Genomic DNA, 25,400 nt, shown 5'->3' with positions numbered 1-25,400 from the left:
CATCGTGGCCTAGGGCTACAACCTGAGCATTGCTTGATCTGGAACTTGCTCCATGACAGATAAAAATAGGGCTTGAGCTCCAGCCAAGCCATGTAAGTGGTGAGGGTGCAGCCTCCTTAGCCTGTTACAGCTTGTGACTCCTGGTAGCTCTGGTGCAAGATGGATAATCACACCTACGGATGGGTAAATAAGCAGGGTCATGGTGCCTGGGTCCCACCTACCGTGATGTCTTGTGGCGCAGGGGAATAGCTTGCCCAGAGGTTGCTTCCTGACGAGGGGAGGTGAAGGAAAGATGCCTGACCAAACCCATCCCACAAATTTGGCAGCAGCAGAAACGCAGTGCTGTGTTGGCCAGGCTGTAGGAAGATGGCTATGTGCGAGCCCAGGCCTGCGTGGAGAGTGGCGTGTGCGCTGCTGTGTACGCTTACTGAGCAATCTATCCCAACTAGTGGTGAGAGATATGGCCCAAAACCATCATAAACCAGACCCTCTGCAGTAGGTCCTAGGAAGATGAAGGCATATTAAGAAGTAGTAGCCTTGACTGGACTTTCTATCGTATCCTTTGTCATCTTCTAGTCCTAATTTCTCTACTTGTTCCCTCTGTTCATCTCCTTCCTGCCCTCTGCTTTCTCATGCCCTCTCGCAGACTAGCAGATTCTTCGGATACCAAGACACAGTGTGTCATGAGCACAGAGTGCATGCAGTTCCGCAGTTCAATCGATTGCTAATAAGGCTGAGTCAGTTCAACGCAAGAGATGATAGTTACTTGGGACAGCTTCCCAAAACCCTGCTTTGTCTGCAGTTACAAGTTGCTGGAAGCCACGTATCCCACGTCTGCCGCAAGCACTGCGCTTCAAGCAGGGAGAGCTGCTAACTGCAGATCTGCAGCTAATCAACTCTGCCTTCCCTAGTAAGCAGTGCACAACAGGATTTTTAAACAGGATATAACCATGAAATAATTGCACGGTTATATAGGAGGGGATTCTGTGGTGAAGGAATGATTAATTTTTATTCTTTGTTCCTGGTCTTGCTCTCTCAGTTCCCTAATATCCACAGTAAATTACTTCAGCTTTCAAATCTATGAAGTGTTCTTATGTTAGATAATTGTTCTAAATGCAGCACATCACTGGAAATCAAGCTTTGTTTTTCCTCCTTCATATATTGCCCATTATAGCATACCTGGCAGTTCGATTAATGGCCTGTGAAGCACAACAGAAACCAAACTGTCTGTCTGTACCGACCCCTTCTCTAAAGTGCTGACAAGAAGAAAGATGCCTATAGATAAGTTCAGCACATCTGACTTAGAAGGCACAAGTGGAACATTAAAAGCCATTTTTACAATGTAATTAATATACTGTAGCATTAAAGCAATATTTACCTAACGACAGAACTCTTCTCTTCACGCTTTCCACTGCTGGTTTGCCCACGATAAAATGTTGTTGGAATCCGCCTCCACCCCCCCTCAGCAGAAAGTAGCTGCGGACAGGTTTGGCGGTGAACACGTTCGCTCACATAGGTTACCCATAACGCAGCTCTCCTGGGCGGCTGCTATCGGCAGCCGGCAGCGAAGCCCCTTTCCAGCATCCGAGTTTGCATGAGGGCCTGGCAGGGGAATGTGCTCCCCCGCTCGCAGCCAGCGCCAGTAAATCACAGCGTGACGGGCTCACCGCCCCGCCGCTGAACTTTTAACTTGAAGCTCTAGCAGGGCGCTGAGCAGCTCCAGCTACATGACACGGAGCTGTGAAAGTAAATCACTTCGCTGGGAACAAGGGAAAGTCCAGCATATTGTTTTGCAGACTTTGCCTACAGCTTCTTTGCAGTATAAGCATAGAATATACACACCCGGGAAAGCAATTAGAGAGAGATGGACTTCCAGCGCAGAGCTCACCCTTACCCTATCCCGGAGGATGAAGAGGTTGCACACAAGGTCACTCCCGATGCCCACAACTCTACAGGAAACGAAGGCGAGAAACCGGTGTCAAAATTGCAACGTAGGCACAGTGACGTAAAACTCTACAAAGAGTTTTGTGACTTTTATGCAAGATTGTAAGTTCGTTCTGTTTGGCTTCGGGGTGTAACTACGGTGACATTACTGGCACATTGTACATACGTATTTTATTATCTGAGCTCCGGGCAGGCTGTGTAAGCCGTTCTGTAATGCAACCTTTGCCACTGTTCTGCTTGATACATTGCCAGTTGTAATCGTCAACTAAATTTGAGCTGTTGCTTTAAACTTCGTCATTAATTGTGTCAAAAATTTTTATCAGCAGTTGAAACGGGGTTGAAATTTGTCAGGTAGTCTCCCTTCAGGTTGTTGTAATGCAACCTTTGCCACTGTTCTGCTTGATACATTGCCAGTTGTAATCGTCAACTAAAATTTGAGCTGTTGCTTTAAACTTCGTCATTAATTGTGTCAAAAATTTTTATCAGCAGTTGAAACGGGGTTGGAATTTGTCAGGTAGTCTCCCTGACTTCAGGTTGTTTGCCTATTATTTTGGGCAAACGGATAAACTGCTTCACTAATGCAGAAGTATTACATACATCACTGTTTTTACATATATGATGTGTTTCAAAGTGAAGTACTTTTGCATACCAAGGAGGAAAGTTTTATGTTTTCATTTATTTTTGAACTTTGTTTCATGTTTTTGCTTGGATTATACTTTATGTCTGGCAGCACTTAACATCCTTAGTGCTTGAGAACTGTTGAGGTAATGATGAAAGATCCCAGTTTCTGTTGTGATTATTCTTCATTTAGATTGATGAGGAGGACGGGTGAAGTGACTGAGGTTTTCCCCCACAGAAAGCATACACAATCCATGGAGACCATCAGCGAGCTTTATAGTTAACCACAGTTTATATGTATAATCACTGCCGTTTGCCCGTAGGCTTGTCTGTTATGTATGGGATAGACCATCTTCCATCTGATCTCCTTGTGAAATTTGCCCACTTGTTGTTTCAGCGAGGGGGCAGTGAATATTTGGATAGCAGTTACTGTTTTCCTCTTCTGCAAAGATCTCGAGAGAGAGGGAGAGAAAAAAAAGCCAGCTAATAATAACTGGTCAGATGTGACCTTGCGTAGGGCTCTTCTGTGAGACAGTGTAAGAAATAGATAAAGCACATTCCTTTTTGAACCGCGTGCTAGGTGTTTGCTTCCTCCCTCAGATGCTGTGCAAGGAATTAATTCAATTCCTATTGAACCTGGTGGGAGCCAAGAGGTCTTATCCCCTTTTGGGGAAAGGCTTGGCATCTTGCAGAGGACTGAGGGCTCTGCACTTACAGGCACAGCATGATAGCTGTATCAAAATGTGTGCATGCGTGCACGTGTGTTTAAAATAATGTCAGTTGTTTAATAAGCTTCCAGACAGATGTTTGAGTCAGTGGTTTTGTCAGCTGTGGTCAGATTGTAATGAAACTGGACCATTGCCCTGTATTTGCTCTCTGCTATCAAATGGTATTAGGGCAGAGAGTTGATCCTGAAAGGCATAGCCTTGAGCGTCTAGGTACGAGTAAGAAAATGCTTGTGAAGGAAAAATCAAGTGAGCCTTTTTCTGGCACAGGAGCCTTAATTAACTGAAATACAGCTGTACTGTCTTCTGCAGATGTGGACACAATCATAGTGAAGTAGCTAATTCCTCTGATATTTTGCAGCCACTGCACTGTCATTTTATGGTCACATGCCTTTCAGAAGCAACCAAGGTTGCAATTTGAGTAATTTTTTGCATTCCTGGCATGGGGTCGCCAGCTTGTGTTGGCCTGCGTGTGGGTCGCAGTGGGGCAGCCAGAGCCTTCCCACCCTCCCCCTCGGCCCTGGACTGACACAGGCATGCTGTGAGCTGACCTCCCCGAGATGAACCTTAACAAACCAACCAAAAATCCCATGGCTTCAAACTAAATTTGTAAAATGACTTCAAGCTATGCGAAGCTTATATAAGGAATAATTGTTTACCTGCCCTGGTTTTTAGTAATATCTGCCAGACTAGATACCGTACACTCTCACATTGCTTATTTAGAGCTTTTGAACCAATGCTGTTATATATATTTTAGAATTAGGAATTATTTTGGAATTATCATTTATGCTTTCCTATGTGATGCCAGTCCTCAATTATTGTTAATGTTTGCCCTTGTTTTCTGTAATTCTAATGTATTCTGTCATTTTTATAGTACTTCTTCGAATTGCCTGCCTTTTCTTATCATAAAAAGCCTGTAAATGTATCTGTAGTAACAACATTTCTGTTTGGTTTTTTGAATTAATAGTTATTAGAGTGCGTTGTGGGGGTTTTGTTTCTAAAGAGTTTGGGAGCAGGGGCAAATGGTAGTTTTATTTCTGAGGGGATGCCACAAGTCATTAAGTCCATTAAAAAACTTGTGTTGAGCAGCCTAGCGTTAGGCAGATGCAGTTGGCTTTGGGGAAAAGATACCCACAACCAGTGGTGTTGCCTATTTGGGCTAATTTTCTTTCTTTTCTTTTTTCATGACAGCAACATGGCGAACGCGCTTGCAAATGCCATCTGCGAGCGCTGCAGAGGTGGCTTTGCCCCTGCCGAGAAAATCGTCAACAGCAACGGTGAGCTGTACCATGAGCAGTGCTTCGTCTGTGCCCAGTGCTTTCAGCAGTTCCCCGAAGGGCTCTTCTACGAGGTAAACAGGGCAGAGTGCCCCTCTCGCCCCCAGCCTTTGCCTTGTGCCTTCATTCCCATACCAGAAGTAGCTACGGGCAGATCAATAGCTTTAGAAAGTTCCGTGGCCATAATGGGGCTCCGAGAGGATATGCCCAATAGAGGGAGAAAAAAGCAGGAATGTTTCTGTGCCAATTTGGAGGACATCAATAACCTTATTTAAATGTGTAGCCTCATGCTATCAGAGCTGAGAAAAGAACTGCTGGAGATTTCTCTCTCAGTGCAGACTTTTTCCCCTGAAATCTGTGAAGACAATCCAGATATCGTGCCAGAAATACAGAGAAAGCGTACTTATTGGAGGAGAACAGTCATATAGAAGGAAACCCCAGCATCCTGCGGTCCATAGGAGGTTTATTGCTGAGTTGAGTGAGGCTAGCACGGCCTGTGAAAAGTTGCTTGTAGGGATGACCTGGAAGTCAGCATGCTGAGATCAGGGTGTGTGGAGAGCCCAAACCAGACGGGGCCTATGTAGGGTCAACTCTAGGTTTAACAAACTGGAGTATTCAAAATTAGCAGTTCTTACACTCTTTCGAGGGTTAAAACGCTCTCTCACGCATATTTCTCAGCCGCAGGTAGATTGCCCTCAGCTCAGATGGGTATCTTGATATCGGTGTCATTTTCTTTTGCCTTCCCCTATCGTGGATGTGGCTCAGCTATCTCAAGGACAAAGTGGCTTTAGTGAAAGCTTTAGACTAGTTCATAAAATACAAAGTGATTGGTATAAGGAAGGGTAGATGATGTGAGACAAGGCATTACTGTCTGAGAGATAAGGTCCCGCTCAAGTAGCTTGTAGTCCAACTTACAGTAGCAGTTACAGGATTTATGTCATACTGTGATCTGAAAAGGAAGGTGAGCAGTGTGTTAGAAGCACAATGCTGTGCTCTCACATACAGTGTGCCACCCTTGTGGCAAGAGCACAACTGTTTAACTTCCACAGTAGTATTTCTAATGTGACAGAGCCACGTTACGTGGTGACGAGGAGTGGCCGAGGGAGGAGTGTGGATTGGAAAAGAGACTGGCAAAGGGGATTCCTGGGGTTTGCTTTCTCTCACCTTGTTTGAGGATCAAAAGACTTTTCGGTGCTGTAGGGATAGTGTTGCACAAATTGTGGTAAATGAGCCACTAGTGTTCCATAAGACATCAAAAGGTGAGCTGCAAGGCAGTAGCAATTAAATAAAAACAAAACACCCCCTAGATACTTACATGTTGCATTACAATTGTTAATATATACTGAGCTGCTGCCTGCTTGCAGGCATGGTAAGAAGTCCATCCTGACGTGTTAAGACCTGAGGCAAATGTAAAGCGATACAAGTGTTTTAAAACTAAAATATTTGTAATTGTGTTAATAAAATAATCTTAAAACAATAAAATGTATTTTCTCTAAATAATAAGTACTTTATTCATCCTTTTTCTCACTCAAAAAACAGTGAGACATTCCAGGCACCTCTTTCAGAAAGTCCAGTGGTCCTTTGTTAAAGATAAAAGTTTGAGAAATCCTGCTCTAGGCAGCCTGTATCTCCTAGGGGATGGACAAGGTCCACAATGGAAAGAAAGTCTTACTTTTGCACCTAGTCCAATAATATTACAACCTCTCTGTTGCTCACGGGTGGCCATACCTGAATCTCCTTGGCAGGGGCGAGTATCCTGGTGGTGTTTAGATATATTGGATGTAGGCATTTTGCTTCCTCCTGCTACCTTGTTAACATTCATATTCATTATGGTTGGTCTTTGAGCACTCTCTTACTGCAAAGTGGTGGTCCCTGTTAAAGACAGAAGATCAGAAGTGAGTGTCGATAGATTGTCCCGGGAATGAAAATAGCTCCATGTACTAAACCTGTTTTGGTTAACGTTGCTAGGGGTTTTTTTCAGGCTGGGTAGAGACTTTGTTGTTGAAAAATGTTACATAGAAAGTGGAAAGTTTCAGTTAAGAATAGACACTTTTTGCCACAGCTATTATAGAGGTAAAATAATTGTGATGAGGATTAAATGAATGTGTAAAGACTTGTGCACGGCTTGAACTTCACATCACCCTTCTGCCTCTAGCCCTTCTAGTATCCACCACAAGATCTTGCAGTTTCTCTCCGCACCAGCAAGTCTGTCTGCTGCTGTTGAAGAGAGGTACTATTTGGTCTGTTTAAGCCCTCTGACAGCTTTCAGGTGATGGCTTATAAATCTTACCCAGCCTTTCTCCCCCATCTATACTGGCCTGTCCTGGGCATCTTCTAGAGAGTGGAGAGGTCAGTGGATATCCGTGCTGTCCCAGTCCTCGTGCCTTTGGGGCTGTTGCAGCTGGGAAGTCTTCGGCAGGGCCTTCTCCTCTGTCTCTGCACCCTGTAGGGTGTCCACACATGTCCCGTGATGCCAGAAAGACTCTCACATAGCACTGAAGTGGCCAGTGAGATGATTGCAGTGGAAACCCCAATATGTTTCCTGATGGTGCTGCTCAGGGAGAAGGCAGATAAGGGCACAGCTTGCTCTTCTTTCATTTGACACCTCGGTACTAGAGATGAGAACGTACTGGGTGACAGCGTTTGGGGGAGAGGCAGGGACAACCCTAAGCAGGTGGACAGTGGGCTTAGGTTGGCCAATGCTCAGGAGATGGCTGACAGTTCTCTGAGGACTTGAGATGATCTGTATCACTGTCAAGAAAAAGTGACTGGAGAAGACGGACAGAAAGGATATCTTCCTCTGACTGGCTTCATGCGCTCTCTGAGAAGATGGATGCGTTTGGAGGTGTGGCCAGGTAACATGTTTTTCTGAGCAGGTTCCCCATGAACGCAGGCATTGTTGATTGCCCAGCATGAGTTTGTGTTTATTTTGTGCCTGGTTTAGCTAAGCTAGTGTTTCTCAGAAATGATTTCCAGCTCTTAGCAATTAGGAAGTCAAATATTCTTCCCTGCCTATTGCAAGCCTTGCAGAGTTCCCCCAGTTAGTCATTAAGCTGCTTATCAAATTTGCCATCAAACGCTGCCAGCAGCTTTCACGCTGTGTTCCATGGGTGGGGCCTGAACTGGTCAGGCTGATGCAGGTCTCCTGCACCACAGGACATGTCTCCAGGCTGCCTGCAGGGACCCCGATCAGCACGGCTCGCCGTGGTCTGGCACCAGAGCCGAGCCACTTGCAGGCACAAGCGGTGCCATGCCGGAGCAGTGCCCATCCGCAGCTTGGAGTTCGCACAGCATAGAAGGAATTTTGTTGATGTCCTCATGAGCCTATGTTAGAAATGATAATACGGATTCGTAACCAGCCGGTGTTGGCCTTGTTGCATAAGGGTGTAGGCGAGAGCTGTGTGCCTAATGTTGCACGGGAACTGTAGGTTTAGGACCTGCTAGGGTATATTTGTGTTCCAGTTTGCTCAGTGTCATCAGTTTAGCATGTTTTCTTATGCACTCAACCTAAACAGAAATTAGCACAAGCACATGCCAGCAGAGTTTCCAAACTCCACGTGCTTTGCCGTCAGTTGTGAAGTGGTAGCAATTCTGGTCTGCTTTTACTCCACCACCTGGCAGCTGTGTATTCCCTAGAGCTGCTGTTGCAGAGTCTTACAACAGGTAGCAGCGCACAGTCCTATACTAATAGCAGAACAGCCGGCTTAAATGGAGAGCTTCGGTGGCAGCGCGCTCTGAGGGACAGGTTGGCCCCACTGTAATCAGTCAGCGGGCATTTCCTCCAACCCACATTACTCTCAGGTCCAGGAATGGCTCCTCCCTACTAGAGGTTGCCCATGTCTCCCACTGGGGAGTGTGGGCACCTCACCTTCAGACAGGGGAGGTTAGGAGAGATGAGTCCTACCCCTGGTCCAGCTGTTCATTAAGAGCCTCTTGCTGGGTGCTTTTAGAAGAAACCCAACGTGCTCTGCACTGTGCTGAGGAGGGGGAGATGGAAGGGCTTAGAGAGGTGCATCCCACGATAGAAGTACAGCAAAATCCTTATGGACTACTCACAAAAGCTGCAATTGGGGAATCATTATTATTATTATTATTATTAATATTAATAATAATCTTATAATAATAATAAAATATAATTTAATGGCACATGACTTTTGTCTCCTAAATGAGAAGGAGTTCCTTTCAGTTTGGGGTTTTTTCTAAGATGTTTGTAATAACCTATGGGACGATTAAAGGAAGGAGCAGCTGCAATGCACTTGTCAGATTTGTTTCTATTCCAGTTGCACCTCGAGTGTTTTCTTAAAATGGGCTTTACCAGAAACTACCTTAGAGAAAGGGTCTTTAAAGACTCAGTTTTTGTGCATGTCTTTCCACTAAGTTAGATCTAAGTTAGATCTCCGTTTTTGTGCATGTCTTTCCACTAAGTTAGCTAAAAACATGGAGATCAGCTGGAGGTTATGTCACGGTGAAATGTTCTATGCATAGCCCTTTAACTCGTGGACCTCCAGCATACAACAGTCAAATGACCTTGCTTTTAAAATATGTGCTGTGGGATTTGTTACAGAAGCTCAAGGCTTTCTCTGATGGATGAACTGCTTGGTCATCCACAAAAGGCAGCACAAATGAGCCAAGAAGGTTGAAAATACAAACAAGACGGAATGGTAACCAACCTGCCTGATGCAAACCAGAGGGGAAGAAAACCTGTTTGGTCCGCCCAGATCAACATGTGGTGGCTCTGACATCCAAACAAACCTAAGCATCTCCCATTGGACCACCTGTTTACACAAAACAGGAAGCTTTCAGATTTTTTTCAGTTTAAAAAGGATTTTATCTGGCAGGAAGCAAGCACAATTCACAATGAACCAATAATTTCTATTACTCTTTGAGAAAGTAATAGTCCTCTGTCTCTCAATCTTTTTTTTAAAAAAGCTCCAATTAAAAAAGTCATCTGCTTTAGAGTATTACACTGGAAAAACACTTGATAAATTGCTAGCAGACACTTCTGAAAGAGTCTGTATTGAGCACGTCTTTCTGTTCCTAGTAGATGCAATTCAGGTTGGGCACAGGAATTAAGTTTCTGATCTCAAGTATCCAGTGACTTCTAGAGTGTTTCACTAGATCCCCATCCTGCCAGTGGCTCTGTATATTGCATGAGTAATTACTATACGTATGTTGTAACTGATCCTTGGAATTTCATAGTATAAAACGGGTAATCTTGAAGCACATTGCTGTATTTTCTGCCCGTGCACCAGAATTTCATTTGTGGGTAGTATTTTATGCTATTCGCTTTGTTTTCTCTTAGACCCAGTAAAAAGAAAGGAGTGGAGTTTCCTGCTGTCCCCCTTTTTCCACTGTTTTAAACTCAGACATTCAAATCCAAACATTTTGTAGCATACCTAATATTGTCTATCTGGTTTTGACATGCTTGTTGGCATTTGTGTCTAGTAATGATGTGCCTGAAGGTATCTAAACATTTCCCTTCATTTCAGGACATACTTGCCTACATGTTTTTACATATTCTTCGGCTAAGTTGCTAATGCAGTGCTGTAGAACTTTTTTTTTCCATGATTTTTTTTTCCTATGCAAGCTTGAACTGCAGCTGAACTTCTGTAAGCTGTGAGAAAATTCAGATGCAAATCCAAATCCCTGAAGATCGGTTCCCTATTTCATCTGGTTGATGTAGTGAACTTTGTTCCTTAAAATTTGGACTCGATGATCTTAAGGGTCTTTCCCAACCTAAATGATTCTATGATTCTATGAAATAAGCATAACGAAGGAAAAGCCTTATTTCCCTTCATGTTTTGGCTGTACTGCTCCATAAATTGCAAAGATTTCTGTCCCTGGGTGTTCTTCCTCTCCCTGTACTTACTTCCTCTGGTATGCTGGGTCATTCTTGCAGGAAATGTAGAGTAGGGAAGAGATCAAATGGGTTCAGGGAAAATGCTTCCCCCCAGGAAAGGTTTTTGTTAGCTAATTTCCTGCCCAGAATTCGTTCAGTTGCATCAGTGTTTCTCCAGTCTGTCAAAATTCAGACGTCTCTTGTGATGTAAATGGGTGACAGAAAACGCCTTACACTCTCAGCAGTATTAGAGGAAAGGTGTGCTGTTAACGCTACATGCTAACTAGTAGCTGAATCAAGGTGGGTGGATTTAATGCCTAGCACATGGTCTGTTTTTTTGTGCAGCCCCTCATGTTTTACTACCTAATTGCATCTGGAAACAAACTGGCATGCTACAGCATTTATGTTAAGGGCATGCTCCTCGTCTCTCTAACGCTCAGGTTTTTTTCCATTTGCAGTTTGAAGGGAGGAAGTACTGTGAACATGATTTTCAAATGCTTTTTGCCCCTTGCTGCCATCAATGTGGTAAGTTTTACATGGAGGTGAAACACTTCACACCGATCACAAATGGGAACATCAGTGGGGGAAGATGTGCAACCCTTGTATACGTTCTCTGGAAGGTGGCCCTGTGCAGCTGAGCATCTGAACTTCCAGAATGAACTAGACTTCAGAGAATTTGGGAAGCTGCTTTTCCTAAAGGTCATCAAACAATAATATTAAAAAAAAAAAAGTTTGCATTATTTGAGTGAGTGGTTTAGCTGTTGATCCAGTGATCCAATGAACAGACCATTCATGACTCCTGATTATATATATCTATACATCTGCATGTGCTCATATTTGGCCCTTCTCATGCAGCTGAAACCCTGCAACAAGTCTTTGTCATCTGCTTTGACTATTGTAACCCACCCACGCTGTCCTACTCCACAGAAGCACGGACAGTCTTCATCATCTAGTGTTATAATCAAATGATGGTCAGCTGGTCCCCCGTCGTATTTTTGAAACAAATACCTTTAAGGCTTCAGCGTCTAATGTCCACCCTACATAACACTGAGGGCTGCTTTTTACTTGCCATTGTTGATGTAAATGCTTGCATGTCTGCTGCGCTGGGATCATTTGCACATTTTTTTCTCCCCGTGCATGACACATCGTGCTCGGGCAGGGCTGGGAAGTCATTACTGGACTATTGCTTAAACTGGTCTGGAAGCTCTTGTGTTTCTGTGGCACCTTGGCAAGGTGCTACGGCTTTCAGTTACCTCAGTGAGGCCTTTCCCCATGCGGAGGGAGGGGTTGAACACCAAGTGAGAGGGAAGCAGATGTTATGGACCTTTGAATTTAAAGCTGCAGATGTGAACAAGCAGGGGAAGAGGAAGAAAAGGGTCGGTGGCAATTTCTGAGGAGCTACGCTGCCTGTCCCTTAAAACCTCATCAAGGTACTGAGCAGAGCTGGGCTTTGCCACTGTTTGGATTTAGTAAGCACAGCCAAAATCGATGGGGCTGTTGTCAGCGATGAGGCCTTGCACATTCCTGACATTTCTAGAGTCCATCAGGTTTTGTTCTTGAAAAGCTATGACTTCATGGGAACGCCACAGAGTCGCACGCTGGATGTTATCGTCTGCATCAGTTACCTGCCTGATCGCTCCCCTTTGGCAGCCATTTGAGTTGTACGTTCTCCAAAGCCAGGACTCAGCCTCCCGCGGCACTGGGAAGCTGAGCTCCCAATGCGTTTTAGGCAGAGCCTTTGCACTGCTTAGGGGCCTTGGCTACAACGTCCGCATAGAGAACGACAAAATCCCGTGTGTGGTGGACATGGCTCCACTGCCTGTGCAGTACAGTCACATTGTGCCTGCAAAACAGCAGTTCTCACGCTATTTTTTGATGCATCACAGGATTCCTGTGGTAGGCCAGAAGTTGTGTGTGTTGGATTGACTGTTCTGCAGCTTCACTGCGGCTTTGTGTTTTGACTCTGGGGGGTTTTTTTTGCAGGAGGTCCACAGCCACCCAAGCTCAGTTCTGTTGTGCTTTGAGTATAGAGCCCCTTCAAGGCTTGGTCCTAGTCGAGTAGAAATCACTACTATGTACATGACAAGTTACAATTGTCGTCTTCTAAAAGAAAAGGAGAAAGATGACTAGGACACAAGAAAGCCGTATTATATAAAGAATTCCATATATTTCTTAACAGTTTGAGAACAGATAAGTAAAAACAGGGAAGGGACTGAAAAAGGATGATTGCAGAGAGAAGGTGGAGTGTGCATGTAGAAGGGCTTATATGTAAAGAACAGAAGGTCTTCTGTCAGCAAGGGTGTTTTCTTCTGACCCATAGCAAAAAACCCAAACAAACCCAAATTCCAGAGTTTAGAACCAGAACTATGATACTGAAAGCAATATATCCTCCCACATTTGGTGGGGAGGAAGAGGATGATGATGTCACTGTAGCAATTCGGTTGTGGTTTTAACTTTGTCTAGCATGGTATTTTACATTCCGGTGTTGTGTTTCTCACAGGTGAGTTCATTATTGGTCGTGTTATTAAAGCTATGAACAATAGCTGGCATCCAGAGTGCTTCTGCTGTGATATCTGCCAACAAGTATTGGCCGATATTGGATTTGTCAAGAATGCCGGCAGGTAAATCTTCACCCTTCCTTCTGTTACTGATCATGAATAAAATGAACTGAGAGAGGGGACTGAGAGGTTTTGGTTCCTGAAGCTTTCCAGCTGAGGTGGAGCAACTGAAGCGTCTTTTGTGGGGAAGAGGTCTAAGAGTGCATTACAAAACTAAGAATGGGTATCTTAAAATATACACTTAAAATATTAACAGTTTACCTACTTCAACACCAGATTTCTCAGCAAACATGTTCTCTACCTGGTAACGTTTTGGGGCCATTGTGATACATAAGAAGAGAGAAAACATTCAGATATAGAAGCATTGTCTTTATTTTTTTAATAAGAGTTTTTACTTTCTTTTTCCAACTTGCGTTTCCAATTTTGGTCTCGTTTAGCACCTTATTTATTAATAATTGCTTTAAGTTCAGCGGGACACCTCACAGAGTAGGATATTTTTACCAGCTGTGATCACAAGAATGTTTTACAAGTGGATCCTATGGCCATTGGCTTCATGTGTCTAATATGATATATGTAGTTATTTACAGAATGAGGACCTGTGTGATAATTCAGCTTCCAATCTAAATTTTTAGGATTTTGAGAGTAAAACATTCAGCAGTGAGAATTTATCACAAACTTTGTTTTCTGTGTTTCAACACAGCCTAAACTCAAATGAGCTGAAGAAATTCTATCCCTGTGGCGACAGAAAATAAAATGATAGCCCTCTCTCTTCTGAACTTGGTTTGCCTAACAAGGAAAGTGTTTTAAAGACTATTTTCGCTCCAAAAAGGGCCGATTGAAATGAGATTCTAATAGATTTTTTGTTTATATTTTGCACCGTAGTACCTGGTACCAGTACTTACCTCTCTCTTTAATGCTGTTTCAGACATCTCTGCCGTCCTTGCCATAACAGGGAAAAAGCCAGAGGCCTGGGAAAGTACATTTGCCAGAAGTGTCATGCCATTATCGACGAACAGCCTCTCATATTCAAAAATGATCCTTATCACCCTGATCATTTCAACTGTGCAAACTGCGGGTAACTTGAGTTCTGCAAAGTAAAACAGGAAAATGCTGGGTTTATTTGCTTCATCGATTTACATCTTAAAGTGAAAACCTGTCCTGTGCAACTGGCAAGAGGGGTGGGGTCTGGGTGCCTTGCGGCCAGATGCGTGTAACTGCTTTTGGGATGGGGGGGTTGGACCTTGAGTTCAAACAACAGCTGACCTGTTGGGGAATAAAGAAAGGCTGGACTCTGCAGGACAAGGTGGTACCTTCCAAAATACAAAGTAGGGACACAGATAACGGTTTCTGTAGCAGTGAAATGATAGCTTGTTATTCTGCTATGAAGGGAAGAAAAGTGGTCCTCTTTGGCTGCTTGAGTTACTCTCTTGCCTATGTTATTTCTTTTTAGTTGAGTGGCATGCAAACTTTGTTCTCTCCTTTTAAAGCCTATCTTTTTCTTAGAAGCTTTCTCCCACCTCATCAGCTTCTGCAGCTGTAGTACATGAAGCTGCACATTTCTACATCCTGCACTGATGCGGAGATCAGGGGGCATTGTAGGATATAGCACGGATTATTAGTTGTTTATTTGTGGTGCAAAGGAAGCTATCATTTCAGTGCCATAGCAAAGGCTGATTTGAGTAACAACATGTGGTGGTGTGTCAGTGGCAACCAGTTGAGAGCATTAGTGAGTACAGTCACGTTTAAAGTTTAGCTGTTCTCAGTATTCTAACCATGCACATTACTAAAAAGTAGAGTATATGAGATTCTGCAATTGGCAATGAATAAACTTGGCTAGCTCATGTGGGTCCGTAGTTTTCTTTCTCTGAAGTTTGATACAACAGGGAAAATGTACCTAGATGCAGAAGACTACATTTTACTTTCAGTTACAGTTGTATAAATCTTAAGTAAAGTGGTGATAAGAGTGCCAGAATATAAACCAAACATGTCTACAGCTTGCAGACACACATTTGTGCTACATAACCAGAATGCAGAATGACAATAGCTCAGTAGCTGTTTTCAGAGAGACTTAGTGCATCTTGCTTAGCAGCCTGTTCTCGGTTTACTGTGATCAGTCTTGAACGATGTTCAACTATGTCATATTTGAAGCTGCTGCGTTACTGTAGTACAAATACAATTTCTAAAACAAATGCTAAAAATTATTTTTTTCTTTTCAGAAACTCTCAAGAGTTGACATTGTTCGGTGCCTTTATTCATGCTCTCAATTCATTACCTTTTGAACAGGAAGGAACTTACTGCTGATGCTCGTGAGTTGAAGGGAGAATTATACTGCTTACCCTGCCATGACAAAATGGGTGTCCCCATCTGTGGGGCATGTAGAAGACCAATTGAAGGCCGTGTGGTGAATGCTATGGGCAAACAATGGCATGTGGAGGTAAACGTCAGATGACACGTTGTCTTTTCCAAACATAAACATTAACATACTTATTTGGGATTTTGCTGATCAATTTCAATGAAAGGATTAGCAAAGTACGCAGCAAGGATTAGTAAATGCCTTCTCCTAATCCCATCTTCAACCTTCTTGTGGCTGGTCTTCCACTGTGAAGTAGGAGTTATCTCCTACCTTACAGAAAGCTTTGACTGTGAAGCTAAAATCAGTAATCAAAGGAAGCACTGTGAGGTCCTTATAGAAGAAAATTTCAGAGTGCAAAACAGTACATGTGGTAAGGCAGTAAAATTCTGTGGCAACCATAATATTACTGAGCATCGTAATACCCGTATGTCTTCCATAGTCACCTGCCATGTAAATATCTCTAAAGCACTTTATGTGAGGGTTTGTATTTCAGGGCCATGTGCAAGATTTAGGAAGATAAACAGTCTATTCCTTTTGTTGTTTTGAAAATCTCCTCCAGCAAATGCTTTCTTCACAAGAGTGTAATGTTGGTGCAAATTATTTAAAATCTCTTCATTCTGTTCATTGATAACATATCAGAATCCCTTTGCTTGATTTTTTTTTTTTTTGTAACTTTTGGATTGAAATGTTGAAGGCATTAAAAGGAGCATTATTTTGGTGGTCTAAATGTAGAAACAAGTTTTAACTCTCCTTTTCAAGATGGCACAGCTAGCTCAGTAGACTTCAGTCATGTTCAGTACTGGGTTTGGTTGGTTTGCTTTCCAGAAAAAGTACCATTACTTCCAAGTAATCCAAAAAATTGTATGTAATTTTCTTTGTAGCATTTTGTTTGTGCAAAATGTGAAAAGCCATTCCTGGGTCATCGTCATTACGAGAGAAAAGGTTTGGCATATTGTGAAACCCACTACAATCAGGTAAGGTTGCATATTTTTAAAAATAGTGTTAATTGGTAAACTCATGAATTGGTTTCATGACATAGACGTTCTTCTGTTTTCGTGTAGGCACCTGTGGGTATAATGCCAATTACCAGATGTTCTGTGGCAGTCAATTTATATGGGTTTCTCTATACATCGGTCTGGTATTGAGAAAGAAAACTGCAGGGATTCACAAAGGCTAGCCAGGACAATCAGCATCGAGTTGTTCATCAAGCTTAGTGGTACTTACGTAGAGCTGTTATGAGCTTTTACATGTGTGTGAGATCAGAGCAGCTAATGACACTCAATCTTTCCCAAGAAGCTGAAGAAGATTTGCCGCTCAGTAGCTGCGGTTTAAGATGAGGCCCTAGTGAGTCGTGTGTTTTTCCCTACAGCTGCTACTCTAAGATGACTGTGTGTTAACATACACTGCATCACCCAGCTCATTCATTAGGTTGCTGAAGACTGCGAAGACTAAATTTGTCAGAGGACACCACCTAGTGACCACTTGCATTTATATAGGAGTTATATACCATGATACCATCTCTCTCCAGGCTCCCTCGATTGTGTAGTCCACCACCACGATGTATAGACCTTCTTATTTGGAAGCTATCTGCGTTGTGTCACGTCCACCTCTTCGCTCGTATAAATACAAGACTGGGGGTTACATTTGGGAGTTGTAAGGCATCTGCTAATTACAGATGGATTCTTAATTTGTCAGTGATGAAGGGCAGATGGCTGAAATGTTGCTGGCATACTTGTAGACAATAAATGCCATGACATTAGTAGTAATAGTGTTGCAGCCATGATGGGGTAAGTACATATACCAGACAAGAGCTGTATGTAGAGTGGATGTCTTTTACCAGGTTAACTACTACAGTTAGAAAAAATACATGAAATTTTGGGACCTTCTTAATTGTTACATTGTGGACAAATGTTAAGCCTGGAAATAGAATGAATAATTTTTGGCCTAAATTTTCCTTTTTTATTTTTTTTTAAATAAAAAAACCATTTCCTTACAGTTTTTGCCAGAAACAGCAATATGTTGTTCTAGTCATGCATGTAAGTCCAAATGTTAAATTGGCTGATTAGTAATGATGTGTCTGTGACACTGACTGCTGTATTTCAAATGTTAAGGATTAGAGAAATGTTAAAAAAAGCCAAAATCATATTTACAGATGATCAAAGAGATGTAAACAAATGTTTTCATCTTTAATATTGTAAAGACTTTTTGTGATGAGATGATGCAAAATGTACTTGGAAAACCAAACCAGACTTGCCAGCATTCTCTTATTTTACTGAAATAAATAGGAAAGCTATTGTGCTCATCAGCTGAAATACAGTTATTTTGTTAGTTTGAGAAGCTACCCTCGATAAAATCGTTACATTAAAAATTCATTACTTCTCTTTCGTCTTCAGCTATTCGGTGATGTTTGTTTCCATTGCAACCGTGTGATTGAAGGAGACGGTAAGCACTTTTCTAACTGTTTCCTTAATGTTCCTTTCTGATGGAAGTTCTCTTTAGAAGGGGAAGTAAGGGGAAAGCAGCTCCCTGTTGAATCCTTGATTGTTCTCTTTAAAACAAAAACAGCCATTCTCTTGATCAGAAATTAGGTTGAGCTAATTAGTCAGAGACCAAATGGTGTTTCATGATGGTGTGGAAGACCACCCAGTAACTGAAGAGAACTGTGGTCAACTGGAAACCCTTTAGTAACATGCAAAGGCCAAGGATGCCGGGAGATGCACAGAGGTGGCTTCCTGCCCCACCGACTTCAAAAAAGAAGACAGGCAAGGGCGAGGATGACCACACGGGCATCTCCCCAACAAATTTAGAGATCATGAACCGAATTTGAAAAAGTATTTAGATATTGAAAGATGTGGGTGGGCACTCTAAGGGATTTTTTTTGAAGTGCCTAGTTCCCATTATTTCAGTTTCGTTCCTAGAGATATCTACCTATCTATCACAGGCACCTGTCTTTTGAAAATCTAGGCTGATGTTAATGTCACAAAACCAGGAAAGATTGTATTTGGAAAGATGTGTCCTATAAAGGCAGAACTGGAAGCAAGTGTTTTAAGTTTGGGTTGTTTTTTTTTTGGGGGGGGAAGTGTTTTGGAGGGGTTTATTTGGACAACCAGCTATGATAAAATGCCAAGAAGCAAATTATTCTACCTGAAATAATGCAACATTATTATGTGCCTATTTACCCCTGCCTGAAGTAAATACTATAATACCAGTGTTAGCCTCACCTAAGCCAAAGCCATTAGCAAAGTGGGAGGAAGCCTCTAGCATGTAAAAAGAGACATAAAGTAGTTCACAGTCATGTAAATATAGGGTGGGACGTACATTCCAGAGATGTGCTTTCCCCACATTTTCTGGACTGGACTACACCTGCAGAATGACAATCTAGAACGCCTTGGAGGAAACAGTGTCCTCCTCTTCATTAAAATCCTACCAGAATGAGCAGAACTGGATCTTGAGGTGAATGAATAAATTCAGCCGTGTCTGATAACTACATTTCTGTATGTTTCTAATGTTACACCACATAATCTTGACGCGCATATTGTATGTTTTGGTCTCTGAACTGAACAGAATGTGGTGTAATGCAGTAATTTCTTTATTTTCAACGTACATCTTCAATTATTTTACATTTCTTCTTTCACTTCTGCACAGAAATTTGACACTGCTGTCACAAATGATGAGTATCCAGTATTGTTCTCTCTCTGGTGAAACAAACGTCTGTGGCAGCAGTTTTTCAGGAGGGTGTCTATGACTATTACAGAGGTTGCTTGGGAGCGAAGACGTTCATCTGACTAGTAGTATTTTGGCAAGCAGTGGAGTAACTATGCTTTTGTGGATGTGCTTGCCCCATAGTGCAGGAAAAAAAGCTCTGCATGACGATGCTCTCGTTCTGTTTGTTGTTGACAAAATGCTGTATTTTATGAGAAAACCATTGTCCTGCATCTTCTAACTTAGATTAAGAAGATAGGCAAATTTTGGCAGGGAAAAGTGGAAGGGTACATTGAAAGAGAGGAAGAACAGAAAACGGATTGAGATACAGAACAAAGAGAAAATAGTTACTTTCTCTCCAAAGCGAAGAATAAAAATATACCCAAGTTTGTCTTGATCAAGTAATTCATCCCACGAGTCCATAAATTTTTTCACCTTGGTAGTCCTGATTTACCAGCAGTGTCCTGACTGCTGGCTTCACGTTATTTTCTTCGGCCGGGCAAGTGCTACTGTTGATGGCGCTGCAGTCTGAACAGGAGCTGAGAAATGAAACCAAATGAAAACATAAACACCTGCTTGCTAGATTGCTTTTCAGCTGAAAAAGTCTCCCGATTAAGTTGGAAACACAGCCTCATAAAACAGTTGTCTGAGGTCAGCATGCTATGAGATGAGGTGGAAGCAGGCAACCGGAGGCAGAAATAGGTTAAACTGGTCTTGCTGGTGAACAGAGAGTTGTACGTACCCTCAGAGACAGCTTTATCAATGCTTCACAGTCCTGCTACACTACGCTCACATGTGCCTTCCTAGTCTTGCCACGTTATTGTTACGGTCCTTAATACTTGATACAAGAATCAAATGGCTGTTTTCATGCCTCATGAACGTGTGAGCTTAAAATTTTTGTAATATCTTTTTTTTTCTTTTCTGTAACGCTAATGATTTCTTTTTTCCCATCACCCTAGTTGTGTCTGCTCTGAATAAGGCATGGTGTGTGAACTGTTTCGCTTGTTCAACTTGCAACACTAAGTTAACACTCAAGTAAGTTTATCGACAACGGAGTTTATCAAAACATGTCAGTGGTTATCTTCAAAGTGTAGATGTTGCTATAGTGTAACTGTTACAGTATGAAAAACATATAGGCAGCACTGAGAAAATAGGTGCATCTTTCTTCCTCTTGCTCCACTTACTGATTTACGTCTCTTTCAGCTGTCTGTTCAGGTCCTCCTTCAGTTAGTCTTCTTAACTCTTCTCCTCTTCTGTCCTTTATTTTTTCTGTGTTTAACTCTAAAGGGATAAGTTTGTTGAAATTGATCTAAAACCTGTCTGCAAACACTGTTATGAGAAAATGCCAGACGAATTTAAGCGACGACTTGCCAAACGGGAACGGGAAGCAAAGGATAAAGAGAAGCAGAAAAAGAAAAAGCCAATCTGTTTGTAAACTTTTTTTCCTTCTCACCACCACCTCTGCTCCTTTCTTCTTTGGTCAGTGCTAAGGATGCTTTTATTTTAAGTTTTTGCATGCATTTGTGGCAATCAAAACCAAAGTATTTTTCACACAACTGCAACTTGAAATACTAACTTGTTATCCCATTATCTTATGTTTAGTCTGTTTAGCTCTACAATTAGGTTTGAAAGGCTTTTTAAATGACACAGTTAATAAATACGGCCATTTGGGTAAAAGCTGCATAACTAACTCAACAGGGTACTGTAATTACTGTCTACGATGTATAACTTTGTGAAAGTAACTTCATATATATGTATAAATTGCAGTTGTAATTTTTTGCCTGTGCACGTTTAATAGGATACTTTTTAAATTTTTTTTTCACTATCCCTGCTGCTGAAACTTTGTCTGGTTTTTGCTTTGTCATTTTAGGAATAAATTTGTTGAGTTTGATATGAAGCCAGTCTGCAAAAAGTGTTACGAGAAGTTTCCTCTAGAGCTGAAGAAAAGACTGAAGAAACTAGCTGAAACTTTGGGAAGGAAGTAAAGACTTCATCTGCTCTCCCCTTCCTTGGTGAAAATCTTATATGTATTACTTGGCGGGGAGGGGCTGCTTTGAGGCTGCCATCAGACAACAAATGATGATGTATGCCTTCTATCAAACCGAAATACCTTAAGATTCTCTGTTCTCTATACACGTACACGTATGCTTATTTGTTGATGAACAGACCGTACTTCCAAACTAAATTAAATACCAGCTCACCTGAAGGGTTTCCGACCCTGATAATGCAGTGGAACCGATGCAAGTGGCCCATTCCGCACAGTAATCTCTGCGGAAATTTACAGAGGCGGAAAATTTGCTTGTGAATACCTGCGAAAACAAACTGTGCGAATGTGTCCAACTTTTGGGGCGTGTATTGTCATTTATATTAATGAAAGTATTAACCCTCAAATAAAGCATGCACACAAAACTTGCCCAAGTCGAGTGACTTGGGCAAGAAACCCACGTACTTTGCCTCGTGGAAAAATTCACGCTTGGATTTCAGGCCAAGTCGTCTCATTAAAGGAGCCTTGTTTCAGATGGTTTGAAAAGTACCAGATTTCTACAGTCACCGTACAAATGACCTACTTCTGATAGATTATGCTTACATGATGAATCTTGGTACATCAGGCTTAGCATGAAATATCTATATAAAATATATATTCCTATTGCAAGAAATGAGCATACTCAGAACTACTTGAATTTTGCTATATTCCACTCAAAATAACACATTAACTTTTATATATGCTTTTGCATTCTATTTACTTTTCGTGCCTTATTCTGCTGGACCATACATAATAGTATTCCATTAAATATATATATAGTTTTATTTTTTATTTTGTATTTTTATGCAGAAACTATATACAAGGTATTTTCAAATGATAACATACTTTGCCTTAAGGATACATACAGGATGCGAGAAGTATTTTATTTCAAATGTGAACACCTGGGCTTAAAATTTAGCTTCTAGACTTCATTAATTTTCAGAACAATACTGAAAATGCATATTTCAATTAACTGGTTATATTACTTTTACACCTATGAGTGTAAATATACAAGGTTTGATCCTGCTAGGATCTGTTTCTTTAGCCATCCTCAAGAACTGAGCTCACAAACCATCAGAATTTCTTAGAACATACATTTAATTGTTTTACACTATTGACTTCTGTCCATGCAAATCTGTTTTATTTTCCTCTTTCTTATAGAAAACACAGTTACTTAGGACTTCTTGATGGTACTACATTACGAAGTACGCAAACTTTTTTTTTTAATATTAGTGACTTAAACAGATTTTACGTTATTACATCATAGGAAGTAAAATTTTCTTTCCTGTTCATGAAAAATTAGTTGCTTTAAAACGTCTGCTTTCCAGTGTCATCAATAAAGGCTATGTTATTAAACCTTGTATCACCTCTCTTAAAGTGCTTTGGAAGGGTGGGAAAGCAACTAGGCTGTCTTGGTTCCCTATGCTTTTACCTGTGACTGTATGTAAATACTTCCTTATTATCCTGATTTAGAGGAGACATATGCCTTTCCTAAATATCTCACTGTAGTTCTTAGGTTCGTGAAAGAAACACAGTTTGTTTCATAAAGAACAGCTTGATTCTTCTGGATATTTTCTGAATTGGCACAGTTGCTAGGTTTTCCTAAAGAAAATAATCTTGTCTGAGTTGAAAATGTACACCTATCAATTTTTTCTCTCCTCCTTTCACTGTAATGAAACTGTCACCCCAAACTTCCAGTTTAGTGCTAGGTAGTATATTTTTTGATTATTTTATCCTACGTAGTTATTGAATGCCATAACAGTTCAGTAACTGAATGCAGTCCTGACTGTGTTCAAGACTAGAAAAGCTTAAAATGTCCCCAAAAAATGTTTACATCACTAGCACGGTAGCCCTGTTGGGATTTTGGACTGTGCCATGGATTCAGTAGACCGTCCTCAGCAATGCTTCCTTTAAGTTGTAATTCACTTCTTATTCTAGGTTTTTCACATTACACTGACTGTGCACGTTCTCCTTCAGCCTGTGTATGCACAGCCTCGCTGCTCAAAGAGTCGGGAAGGGTCCCTGACCCTGAAGCTAAACGGCAAGACCTGGCTCACATCCACATTGCTTGGGGTTACATCCATCCACAACACAGTGGCCTTGTTTGTGCTGCACAGCCATGGGTCTCCTCTCGACTCTGCGGTAGCCCTGTGGCCCTATCACGGGATGGGGTTTTTTTTTCTGTTTCCAAGTTCCTGATGGTGAACGCTGTGCTACAGTTTGCCAAGGCAGCAGTTTCTATTTCGTAAGCATGAGCCTGTGTATCTCGGACCCCGTGACGTAGTGCTGTGAGTATCTGAGGGTACTTGAGGGTTCAAAGCCTGATGAATCATGGAAAAATGTTGGTTGGAAGGGACTGCTAGAGGTCAGCTAGCCCAACCGTCTGCTCAAAGCAGGTCTAACTTCAAAGTTGGATCAGTACTGAGGGTCTTGCTCAGCCAAGCTGTGAGTATCTCCACAGAAGATTTCACAGATCTTTGTGGGCAATATATTACAGTGCTTAGTCACCCTCATGGTGAATTTTTTTTATTAATATTGGAGTCCTATCTCGGGTGGCGGGTTCCCCAAATCCACACTGCTCTCTTGGGAGCTGTCTTTGGAGTGAACTGTCATTGAAATAATACCCCTGGACATTGTTATGAAGAGGATTAATTAAAAGCAGTTGCAAAACAGAGCCAGGGAGCAAGCTAGCAATTAGGCAGCCTGGACAATTACAGGTCTGGTGTTGAAGCTCACTTCCTGGCCTGTCAGTGCTACACATATTTTACATAGCTGGACATACCTTCCTTAAAGAGGTGGAGTTTATCATTGTTTTTCTACCCATGACCCCTACTAGGTCTCTCAAAGAAGGCTGTGAGCCTGGGATTTGGGAATGGATGCCTCAGAAGCTTTGCCCCTTTCTGCTGCGTGGGACCAATCGTGCATGGGCAAGAGATCCCTTTTGAAGGCCCTGCTTAGACTAACAGCAGGGAGCACTTCAGAAATCCCAGTGGATGTAGCTGTAGGGAGAAGAAGCTGAGCCTAAAGCCTTTCTGCCACTGGCAGTGGCGAGCTCTGTGCTCTGTTCCAATGGAGAGGTAACGAGCCAAGCTGAGCGCAGTCAGGTTGCAGGGACAGCTGCTGTCCTGCCTGGTGAGCTGCCTTCCTGGTGTTGTGACCACCAGGATGGGCGAGAGACAGTGACGAGTGTCAAGGCACTGGACCTTGTCTGTATGAAGGCCATTTCCCATGCCCCCCCATCAGCTGAAGAGCAGAAAGTTCCTCCAGTGAGCCAACTGAGCCAGCTCTTAGCGTTCTCCTCTGCACTAGCACCAAGACTTTTATTACTTAGCCTGGCAGGTGCTGATAAATTATTTGGTAACCCCCATTGTAGACACACCATTCAAAAAAGTACAGACAGAAAAGATCCTCTTTCTTCTTAGGGAATTAAATCCAATGTTTAAACAAATCACCATTAATAGAGCAAATAATAGAAGAGAGGGTTAATTCTTTCAGCCGGGGTGTTACATGGATGCTGCTGGTCTCCTTACAGGAACAGGTTGGGTTATGGTTTTTTATTTTTCTGGCAAAGATGGTAAGAGCTTTGGGGATGTCAGTACTTTTTAGGTGTAGCAGGAATCCTATGGCTGTCAATGGGTTGCTTCAGATTGAGAATGGGACAAATTTTTCATGACACTGCTCTAGAGACAGAGCCCAGTGGCCTCATTTTGACCGACGTGCCTGAACTGGCAGAGGAGAGACAAGACGGGCAATTCCAGCGAGCAGAATCCGAGGCTGCCAGCTGGGAATTACACCGTGGGGCAACTGCAGGTGCTCAGCACCACCAAACTCTTACAGCTGCAACTTGCAAATTTCTCCTGTCTTGAGGGCTGCTGATCTCATCGTCTTCTGATCCATGTTCCCAGCTGTCCTTTAGGATGATAACAAAGAATGTAATTATACTATTCACAGTACCTGTAAAATAAGGTTTCTCAAAGCTGCTACAGCATTTAGAAACTCATTTTCTAGAGCATTGGGTCTCAGTGATAAGGCCCATGGTTATGGATTAAATTTATAGTTGTGGCGAGCCAGAAAATACAGTTTCAGGTGAGAAAATACTAAAGCACGGCTCCACACACGTGACGATTTTCTGTGACAGCTAAGGCCCACGCACGAATGGAAGATGGTCTAGTAACAACGGAGCAATGACCAGTTGTCCCTTAAAATTTACCGGGATACAAAGACAAGGCCGCCTGGCTTCCCAGGGAGGCTGGCAGCCGTTAAGCCGTGCCCTCACCCCGGCCCCGCTCACCTCGTCCGTCCGCGCCAGGCCGCTCGGGAGCCCTGGGCCCCTCACCTGGCTGCGGCCAACGGCCCCGCGG

The 25,400-nt window shown here is 42.4% G+C and overlaps 1 protein-coding gene and 1 long non-coding RNA gene across 3 annotated transcripts; one reads left to right on the top strand and one right to left on the bottom strand.

Annotated features, from left to right (window-relative positions):
* The first annotated feature begins 1,717 nt into the window (after window positions 1–1,717).
* Window positions 1,718–22,400, top strand: LIMS1 (LIM zinc finger domain containing 1). 2 transcript variants are annotated; one of them, XM_009276100.2, is made up of 11 exons: window positions 1,718–2,046; window positions 4,479–4,638; window positions 10,862–10,928; window positions 12,904–13,024; window positions 13,887–14,036; window positions 15,245–15,395; window positions 16,196–16,288; window positions 17,708–17,756; window positions 19,976–20,051; window positions 20,304–20,495; window positions 20,887–22,400. In XM_009276100.2, exons 1-10 carry the CDS (start codon window positions 1,865–1,867, stop codon window positions 20,449–20,451), a joined length of 1,197 nt encoding a protein of 398 aa, XP_009274375.1. In that variant the 5' UTR covers window positions 1,718–1,864; the 3' UTR covers window positions 20,452–20,495; window positions 20,887–22,400. The 2 variants fall into 2 exon arrangements, with proteins under 2 accessions (XP_009274375.1, XP_009274376.1); XM_009276101.2 differs by lacking the exon at window positions 20,304–20,495.
* A 2,053-nt stretch (window positions 22,401–24,453) lies between these two features.
* Window positions 24,454–25,400, bottom strand: LOC103896273. Its single transcript, XR_657397.1, has 2 exons — window positions 25,331–25,400; window positions 24,454–24,949 (listed from the first exon to the last, which is right to left on the bottom strand). It is a non-coding gene; the product is annotated as an uncharacterized LOC103896273 (long non-coding RNA).

The sequence above is a fragment of the Aptenodytes forsteri genome, unplaced genomic scaffold (genome assembly GCF_000699145.1).
Source record: "Aptenodytes forsteri isolate BGI_AS27 unplaced genomic scaffold, ASM69914v1 Scaffold96, whole genome shotgun sequence".
Classification (NCBI taxonomy): domain Eukaryota; kingdom Metazoa; phylum Chordata; class Aves; order Sphenisciformes; family Spheniscidae; genus Aptenodytes; species Aptenodytes forsteri.
This window is presented reverse-complemented; position numbering and strand designations above follow the sequence as displayed.

What these genes read in the sequence shown, in the direction of transcription:
- LIMS1 (XM_009276100.2), top strand. Translation starts at nt 1,865, where the DNA reads ATGGACTTCCAGCGCAGAGCTCACCCTTACCCTATCCCGGAGGATGAA. An exon ending in CCCTTGCTGCCATCAATGTG is followed by an intron (nt 10,929 to 12,903) that starts GTAAGTTTTACA and finishes TGTTTCTCACAG; the next exon opens with GTGAGTTCATTATTGGTCGT. An exon ending in CCGTGTGATTGAAGGAGACG is followed by an intron (nt 17,757 to 19,975) that starts GTAAGCACTTTT and finishes CCATCACCCTAG; the next exon opens with TTGTGTCTGCTCTGAATAAG.